Source organism: Populus trichocarpa, chromosome 3, assembly GCF_000002775.5.
Source record: "Populus trichocarpa isolate Nisqually-1 chromosome 3, P.trichocarpa_v4.1, whole genome shotgun sequence".
Classification (NCBI taxonomy): domain Eukaryota; kingdom Viridiplantae; phylum Streptophyta; class Magnoliopsida; order Malpighiales; family Salicaceae; genus Populus; species Populus trichocarpa.
Genome location: NC_037287.2, coordinates 8600537 through 8610380, shown reverse-complemented (window position 1 = coordinate 8610380; position 9844 = coordinate 8600537). Strand labels below are relative to the sequence as shown.

The 9844-nt window shown below is 36.1% G+C and overlaps 1 protein-coding gene across 1 annotated transcript; it reads right to left on the bottom strand.

Moving 5' to 3' along the window:
• Positions 1–249: 249 nt before the first annotated feature.
• Positions 250–9453, bottom strand: LOC7475726 (uncharacterized). Its single transcript, XM_024598220.2, has 20 exons — positions 9163–9453; positions 9039–9073; positions 8823–8944; positions 8647–8736; positions 8443–8562; positions 8253–8336; positions 7868–7945; positions 7204–7329; positions 7032–7121; positions 6530–6565; positions 6377–6432; positions 5495–5642; positions 2797–3241; positions 2615–2706; positions 1955–2504; positions 1654–1780; positions 1405–1446; positions 1088–1253; positions 814–897; positions 250–734 (listed from the first exon to the last, which is right to left on the bottom strand). Exons 1-20 carry the CDS (start codon positions 9390–9392, stop codon positions 591–593), a joined length of 2865 nt encoding a protein of 954 aa, XP_024453988.2. The 5' UTR covers positions 9393–9453; the 3' UTR covers positions 250–590.
• Between the last annotated feature and the right edge of the window lie 391 nt (positions 9454–9844).

Here is a 9844-nt window from a genome sequence, read left to right as displayed (position 1 = left end):
AGAAAACAAATAATTAGAAAGTTGCTTATTATATATATCGAAACTCAGCAGCTGCAAACTAACCATCATAATAGGAAAGGCTCTTATGTTTCAAGCAGTGGCGGATTCTTTTAAGCAACAGGGGCGGGCTTGATAAAATTATCCTACAAATTAGTTTTTTCGAACCATTTCTGCTGTCCCTGGTTTTAGAAGCTCAGATTTTTCCTCAAAATCCACCATGAAACTGCTTTATCACTTGAAAAATCTCAATTTGTAATCTATACAAGTTGTAGATTGGGCTCCTTTGGAAATGGTTAATTAATGGCTGGGATGGAATCCACTACTAGCAGAGTTCACGTACACAGACTACAGTATGCCAAGTCATCCATCTCATTATCCCATGAAACAACATTACAAAATTGGACCTGCTCCTAGGTATAAAAAGGGAGCAGCAAGAATGCTTGTGTTACTATGAACAGACCGATTGACAGACAATATTATGAAGTAAATTTGACTCGGATATCTAATGTTTCTCTCTCTCTCTTACTAACCTTGCATATAAATCCCTATGGAGTGGGCAGTGGTGGTTAATCCCTTGACTTTTGAGAAGTTTACTGTTCAGTTTTCTGAACCGCCTGTGTATCATCATCCTCTAGTCGACCAGAGTATAAAAGTGAAGCTAGGCAAATCAGCACATCGGTAAGAACAAGGCCGACCACATCAAAAACAAATTTTGGAGCAAATAGTCCCCATACCTGCATGGAGTTCGAAGTAAACAAAATGTCAGTAGGTGTTCAATGCAGGCTAGTACGGATTGTTTAAACGATCCAATACCATTAGATGGCGCCTTTGAATGGTAACGCATATTATGGTGACAGTGACTGTGGTGGCAGTAATAAGTCCATACATCATATACATCTGAAACATGGAAGAAGATCTATAATAAGTCTCTGCCACTAGTTATGACATTCTTGAAAATAAAAGAAGAAAAATAAAAATCACACAAGAACTTCTTTAAAAGCGAACATATCAAAATGTGACCATGGACAGAAATATATAAAAATTGCAGGGAGCATGACCAACAGTGATGTTCAGGCAATTAACTAACCTGAGACAACTGGGTGAAACGAAAATCCTTTCCATGGTCATTCTGACCAAACAAAAAATTGCAACCAGCCAGAAATGGAAGTGCAAGAACAGGAAGAATGTGAGAAAAGCCAAATGTATCTATTGTAAGAAGGATCGCTTGACGAACAAGGACAAATTCATCAAACCTGAAATATGGAATAGGTTAAAAATAAGTCAATTGGCAATGGTAATTTACCCCTGCGGATGGTGCACTACCACATCATCTGCATTATCATTACCAATTACTTTTAAGAATCACGCAATATGTCTGCATGCACTCCCATACCCAAGACTCACCCAATAAATGCAGCACCATACCGCAGGCCATCAAATGCACACCTGCAGGGAGAGAGGTGTGAGTTTATGAAATATATATTGGATGGATTAGTAAAGCTGCTTAAATTAGAGTTTCAAAACTACATGATAAGTAAATCTGCTTCCAGTGTTAGTCAACTACATATAGTCACGAATAATAAAAAAAAAAATTAAAGACAAAAGTATACGCAACATATGCGCAAGCATCAGAGTAGATCACAAGCATCTCACCAATGACCAGTGGCAAAAAATAGACACACAGCTAAGAGGTTCCACTGTGAAATAGCAAGAGGATTGAAAGTAAAAATAGCATCAGAGTCACTGTCTTCCATACTTTCCAACTTCACTATGCAATAACCTGTAAAGTGTAAACAGAGACTTTCTATGAGCCTAATCCTTTATAAAATAGTGCACCACTAATTAATTATGAAAATACTACTAAACAGAAGAAAAACAAAGGACTCAAGTAAGACAACAGCTCAACATGATGCAATTTGATGTAATACCAAAAGAATATTAAGAAAATAAGCACCTCCAATTATCAGCGCCAATGCTACCAAGGAACCTTGTTTTCCTGACAGAATGATGATTGTTGGACTCCAAGCAGATAAAATGGATACTGTTTTCACTACCAAGCTCCTCTTGTAATCTAACTCTCTATCTTTATCAAACAAATGTGCAACCGCAAACAAAAGCAGTTGACCCAGCCCAATTGCATAAATCATTCTTGGGATGTGACCTTTTGCCATTCCTTGAAGCAACAGTGCTAGGGTCGGTATGCTACTTTCAGCTCCCCAATAAACTGCTATAAGCACATAGCTTAAAATGGTTGCCATGGTAATATACTTCCAAAGACCCCCAAAAATGCTGCTGGCGATGGTCCTGCATAGCAAGCATGCCAATAATATGACGGCAAGAATTGGGCCAATTTCAGCCATGTATGTCCACAGTGGATGACCTGGGGCAACCCCAAGTACCCATGAAGGAGACGCGCTCAGGAATAAAGAAGTGGCAGCCTGCTTTGACAGCCCGACTTCAATGGTAAATCTGAGAATGGATATCAACAGTAGAAAACTTACTGCCTGCAAGGTGAAGCCCATGAAAATTAGCATCACAAAAACAATCTATGATATATTTTCTGATCATAAACATCAACATAATGTGACAAACTTTTAAGGCCACCAATACATACTTCAAATAGCATCTTCTTTTTCATGATTGAAGAACGTAGCCTGACAATGCTGGTGGTGGCCAAAAGAAAACTTGCCACTTTTCCTTCCTCCACTGAGATCAGGGTTTAGAAAAAAGGGATGTCAGGAAAGGAGGAAAAGCACTTCTCAAACCATGAAAAAGCTGGCCAGGCTGAGAACTTACAAATAAAACTGTTTGACAGGAAGCTACATGCACGTATTGCCACAACAAAGAAGGCAAATATTAATTCAAAGGAAATTCCAGAACCTCCAGGAGACAAAAGAGAAGTCGTATACAAATTATTCACTCTTTGAATGGCAAGAAATATTATAAAGAGTGAAATTAACATGGTCCCGAGACCAATTCCCATCAGCTTCAGATTAAATTCAGTCCATTTGGAGCGAGCCAGCTCTGAAACATTTGATAGGAAGCTAAAATAAAAATCAATTTGCCTTGTAAGAGCAGGTAACAATGTGTGGCTTCTTTCATTTCTATGCAATAGTAAGTTCTTAGTACTGTTTGCCCAATTCTGCTCTGCCTGAACATATGCATTTGATATGTGCAACAAGTCTTCAGAGGAAAATCCAATGACAGATGAAGCTGAATAGACATCAATGTATCTTTTCACCTGCAGAAGAGAATTAACATCACATTGGAAAATAGAGATGGTGAATAACTGCAAGATTGCCTTAAGAGAGTATTAGTCAAAGTGGAAAACAGGCAACGGTGGTGGTACGAATTTCACCAACCCCCATCCCCTACAGGGAAAAGAAAAGGAATATATAAATGGTTGAAAACAAAGATAAAAACATTATCTTCACGGTTGATGACAATATACCACCTCCAGCTAATCCACAACCAAATGAGCAACAAATAATTAAAAATTCCTATACCGAGAATTGAAAGGCTATTGGTATTACCTAAGGTGGACAACACTTATTCTGCCTTGTTTGTCTAGCATTCCTTTCTGTTATCTATATCCTTCTAAGATTGGAGAGGGTGATGATGAGACATTTCTCAGGTCTGATGTGGAGGAAATGTGCTGCTACTTAAGGTCTACGGGATTTGGGTACAGCCTTTAGCTTTGTCAGGTAAGTGGTTATTGCATTTTCCTTAAAAACTGAATCTTTACAACAAGGTAGATATACATGCAAACTGCTCAGATCCCATTGTACAAATTCATATAAATACAAATTATACAATACAAACATAAAATCAGACCCTCTGACGCATGTCAGCAAAAATTATATAATCATATGGGATTAAATATTTGAATTACATTCCATTGATGTCATTTACTCATAGGTCAAAGTGTGATCATGCATTTTGACAACATCCACATATCACAAGTATTAACACCATACAAATATTTTGAGATAGGAGAGTGTTGTGCATCCACATAACACACTGTTCATTATTTTTTACATGCACAATTCAGTATCTTTTTAACACATGGCCAAAGAAACTGCCAGAAACCTGCACCTCTTTTTGAAAAGTGGTTGACAGCAGTTCAGAGCTCATTCAACTTATTCAAATGAAGTCTTTTTTTTTTTTCAATCACTACATGGATCTGGTCAGCCAATCATGGGGGTTCCAAACCAGAATCCAAAATCTAATAAGGTCACTAACAATTGTAGTCCCCTGTATATGTTTAAGATGTTACCATGATAACTTCTATTGCTCATGCGAGTCCAAAGAAATTCTTGTATATCACACGTATGAGTTTTTATGTTTTGTAGCACAGTGAAAAAAAATAATTGGTGAAGTAGCATAGTAGAGAAAATAACACAGTTTAATAAGTCGTAGATGATATATATGACTCGAGAGTCGCAATTTAATATTTGTCATGCTCTATCCTTTTTAAGGTTTGGTTGGCCAAAAAGGAGTTGGCTTTCCTGTTAAGGACATCTTGCCTATATATCAATTTTTTAAACTATGTAAACTGTACACCGATTAATTTGTTGGACTGAGTTCTCTCCACTGTGATACAAACCTAAAAAAGTGATTGCTATCTGGTGAGGCACCGTACACCAATTAATTTTTAATTCATATCTCAGTAAATTATATTTTTTATTCAACTTCAGAATTTTCTTTTGCTGGAATAACTTGTATCGTGAGTAACAAACTCCTTTTCAAAATCATTTTTTATGGAATAATGCTTCAAAGAGGTCGCAGATGCTAACTGCAACTCTCATGTCGCAGATAGCATCTGCGACTCACTAAATGAACTCGTTTTCTTAGACAATTTTACTTAAATCTTCCACTTGGTAATGAAAAATGCTTCAATGACAGTCGCAGTAGGCATCTGCCACTCGTTAATCTGTGTTATTTACCTAAATATTTTCTCTACTATGTTACTTTACCAATTATTTTTTTCACTGTGCTACAAACCCAAGAAGCTCTCATATGTATATCTTTTTTTTTTCTTCCCTCCTATGATACAAAAGGTAGACATGTACTTCATTTTTTTTTGGGAGGATTTGTGGGTAGGACTACACTTTTTTTTCCTCAAGTAATTAAAGCCAAAGAATATGTTTTTGGCAACTCTATGGAGGCATCATTACGACCCTTTTAGGTCTCTTTAGCAGATACTTGAAGGAGATGGCACACGCTTCTTATTTTTTTCTTATCTCTTGATATTAGGATAATATCTTATCCTTGTTTTATTTTTAGATTTCACTATCTTCTTCCTCAATTTACTGAAAATTTTCAGGTAACAGTGAAAGAAGACACAAGAATGGCATGATCCCTTTGGAATGTATAGATGAAACAACCATGTAGTTTAAAATTTAGAAAAATAACTAGATTAGCAATAAAATATGTAATTTATATCATGCTATTTAAGTGTATTTAATATTCGGGACCAGTAAAGAAAATCTACCTGCCAGGAATTGATGCAGAGTACATTGACATAATTCAGTAACCATTCCTCCAATTCTGACAGATTGGAGGAATCCCTCGCATTTATGCCATCCAAATTCCATGTACCAGCACCTAAAGCATATAGCTCAGGATTAACTCGTCCGATGCTGAAAAAACAAAACTTACAAGCATTATTCTGGATGAAAATTCCATTGCAACAAAATAAAAGCAATGTAAATGACAACAGGCAATAGCTCAAACTTGAAAATGTGATCCCAAGCGACAAAGAAGCTCTTTTACTAGGTGAAAAAACTGATAAATGACTATGGAAGCAAGTGGACATTTTCAAGTTTTTACAAGCCAGAGATTAGTTAATACAAAAGAGCAAAGCTGGTTAATTTATATCTTTCACAGCTTAGTAGTAGTGTTCTTTTAAAAAATAAGATTTATAAACATCCAATATCTGGACATTCAGTTGTGAGATTATAGACCAACAAAATAATGCTAGTCTGCACATCAATTATACACTGATCTGTTTTGCTGGCAATAATTATTATGTTGTTATGTACAATGACAGAAAGGAGCAATCAGGGAAAATATTATCACAAGCAAAAGTGCTCATTGGAATAAAGATCACAGATCAAAGTAATGGATGGAAAAGGAGATCAACCTCATCTCCGCGGCCAAATTTTTTTTTCCAGTATAGAAAGTCTAAGAATAATCTACATATTGTAGCATTCTGTCAACACCAATGACTTTCACGACATATTGGAGAGAACAGAAACTGCCAAACTAAGTAAAGAAAGTGATCTCGTTTACCTAGAAAACCATCAGTCAATAAGGATATATTATAAACATACAATGGATCAAATGTTAAAACTGAACCATGCTTACACGGCACCTTCCAAAAGGAAACGGAATACCAAGCAGAGCAGACACTGTCACTGCAAAATCAAGCTGCATAAAATGACATCAATAAGTACTTATCATGAGGTAAATACATAATTGAAATGAAATTGCAATAGAATCACAGAAGTGAAATGATAGTTTTTACCTGTTGGATGGAGCTGGTACATTTCTTCTTTCCATCCTGAAATTGGAATACATAAAGCTCAATCCAGTCAGAAGGACCAACAAGAATCCTGACACATGTACCGATTAAATTCTACCTATTTTCCTTTTCAATTTGGTATTCTATCTGATTTTCCAGATTCTTTCATTGCAAGTTAGAAAGAAGTTTCATGTCTATCAAAGTTGCAAGACACCCAGTCTACTTTTTCCACTACATAAGTAGAGCTGTATAGAGAACACAAAACTTCATTTCTGTTACTTGTTTGAAACAATTCGTGCTCCTTTTCTTCTCCCCCTCTTTTATTCATTGTTGAGTAATCGGGAAGAAGTAACATAGTCAAAGCTAAAACAACTAGGAATATAATGCTTCATTAATGTAGTGGAAACTCAAAAGGTGGAAGGAAGAGCTGATTCAAGTGAAATAGACATTAGTATATACAGTGGTTGGCAAAATTTTTGCGTTCATTTAAAGAGTGGGGAAGTACCAAATCTAGTTTACAAGATGACGTATCTAATTCAGATGGAATGGAAGTTGGAGGCTTCTTAAAACTCATTGCAAAAATTGACGTTTCAACCTGCACAGCATGATTCCAATTTTCAGAAATCAGCAAAAACAAAGCCAATCAAGTTTCTTTGAGAACAAGACAAATAGTATACCTCTTCAGCACTTCCACCACCATGATCACCATTTAATGTTTGTCCATGGTCACCCATAACCAGAAGAAAAGTATTTTCATGTAAGCCACCTGGTTCAGATTGGCTCCCGAGGACTTTGATTACTTTCTGAAGCAAAAGACATGGTCATCTCATATACATATACATATACATACATATGTTTTTACACACACACAATCACACACAAGTGGACTACTATTAATTATGCATTTTCTTTATTTCCTTTTTACAATTGTTATTGTAGTTATAGGAAATTACTAAGGCAAATATAGTTTTTACTAGTGTAATGGCTTAAATAGCAATCAATTGATTTTCCTAAATCCGGGTTTAAGTAAAAGAAATAAAGCTTACATATAGTTAAAAGCACAGAGGATAACTAAAAGGTTACATTTGCAGCTTATTGTTGTAGACATATCGTTTTTCCCATAACTTATGTAGTACATCACTAGTCTGATATGCACCTACTCCAGCTAAATCTAAAAAAGAAGGCGGTCCAAGAAACTCAAAATTCAAAATATCTGACCAGTTTATCACAGAGGTGCAAAGTGCCAAACCAACCAACAAAATCAACAGTGTGGAAAATTCAAAGCAAGCTGCAAGATGAAGTATATGATGCAACTTAGATAATCATAATTGAGAAAATTACCTCTAACATGAGATTGTACTGCTCCAACTTTTCTATCATTGGCATGGAATCAACACCAAATATATGCCCAGCATGATCCTATGCCACATAGATCACACAATTCAGATTCCAGTCAAAGCTTGTGTGCTCACTGATATGAAAAAATTGTTCCAGTTTTAAGAGGACATGGAGAAATTTGATGCTAGAAAGAAAATCATGGGGGGGGTTAGGATGGTGCTCTTTTCAAAGTTCAATTGGTACATAACTCGAACCAGAACCCTCTTTTGAATTTCATAATATATTTGGAACATAAGCTGATAACAATGTATGTCTCATAGCACACATAAATTCAATAACAGACCAGACATATTAGTCACTTGCAGAAATAAAGCATTTTGAATCTCACCACGCCAAGAAAATGCGCAATAAGAACATCCCAGTCGTCTTGATATAGGGCAGGAAATAGGTGTTCGATGCATCCATTATCTACCTAAAAGATTTAAATTTTCACCAAGGTTGTCAATTTGTAGAGAAGTATTAATCATGAAGTCTCTTGGAAATGAGAAAAGCGAGGCAAATTGTTAAAAATTGCATACCGTATGAAGATCCTTAACATTAAAAGACGGGTAAGGATGAGAATTATTAAAATGATGAGGAAACAACTGAATCCATGTATCATCACCCATCATCACTACTCGCTTCCCGTTTTCAACCAGCTGCCAGTGAGACCAACCAGGTCAATAACAACAAACATGGCAATTAAACTGTTGTTGTAGAAGGCAATAAAATAAATAAATAACCTGATGTATAAAGTTATCTTCAACAATGGCAGGAGCACCAAAGCTATTTCCAACATCTATAAAAGTCGGCAATCCACCCGTTGTCAAACCCTAAAACATTACAATTACATCACAATAAATACATAAAGGAGGATGCATTGCAATTCAAAAATTAGAAAAATAAAATAAAAGCAGACCTTCAAACGCTGGAGGCTAGTGGTAGGAGGATCAGCAATAGCTTTGAAAATCTTGGCAGACGATCCTTCAGCAAATGCCATCTTTTGCAGCACAGGTAATTTGTCCATCCATGCCTTCTTTTCTACAACAACAACAACAACAATAAATCAACACAAAGATAATATAGATTTAATTAATTAAAAACCTTGAACAGGAATGAGTAGAGCTCCTCTAACCTTGAAAAAATACGCTCGGAGCAACGAAATCAAACCTGAAAATGCAAATAAAATAAAATAAATAACAATAATCAAATAAATGAAGTAAATAAATAAGAAATGGTTGTTAACTGAGATGAAGAACCTGATTGCATCGAGAACAATGATGACAAGGCGATCCACAACTGGTTTATTCCAACTGTGATTAGTGCTGGTAGAGGAGAAGCAGGGAGATTGAGATATGTCGCTGCCGTGGCTGTAATATGGAAGTTCTGTTCGAGTAAGCAAGAATCCTCTAGTGAATATCAGTATTGCAAACACGTGAGCCACCAGTATCACCCAGCTGTACCATTTCATCCACCAACGTCTCCCCATTTCGCGTCACTAGGGAAGTCGCGTGTCGTTGAGGCACGGCGGTGATGCTAAATCAAATGAAAAAAAATGAAAATATAATAATTAAAAAGAAAAAAAAAGGAAACTGCTCAAATTTACATTTGTGGCCGGGCCGAGCTATGCAGGACTAGGACAACAGGCTAAAAGCCCGAAATCAAGCCCATCTAAATGTCCTAGAGGGCTTTTGTATATGGCTAATGTGCCCTTGAGATATTTTTCACTTTTTAAAATCAATCGGGATACGTGGGGGGGCATGAAAGCGATACGTGAGAGAGATGCCACGCTCTACAAGTGTGTGAACTCCTCCATTATCTTTTATTACCATGCATGGATGTCAATTTAGCCTCAGGATGATACTTATTTACCCAAATCAATTTAGACGTATAGATTTGTTTTTTTATATTTATTTCATCTTATAAATAATAAATATAATA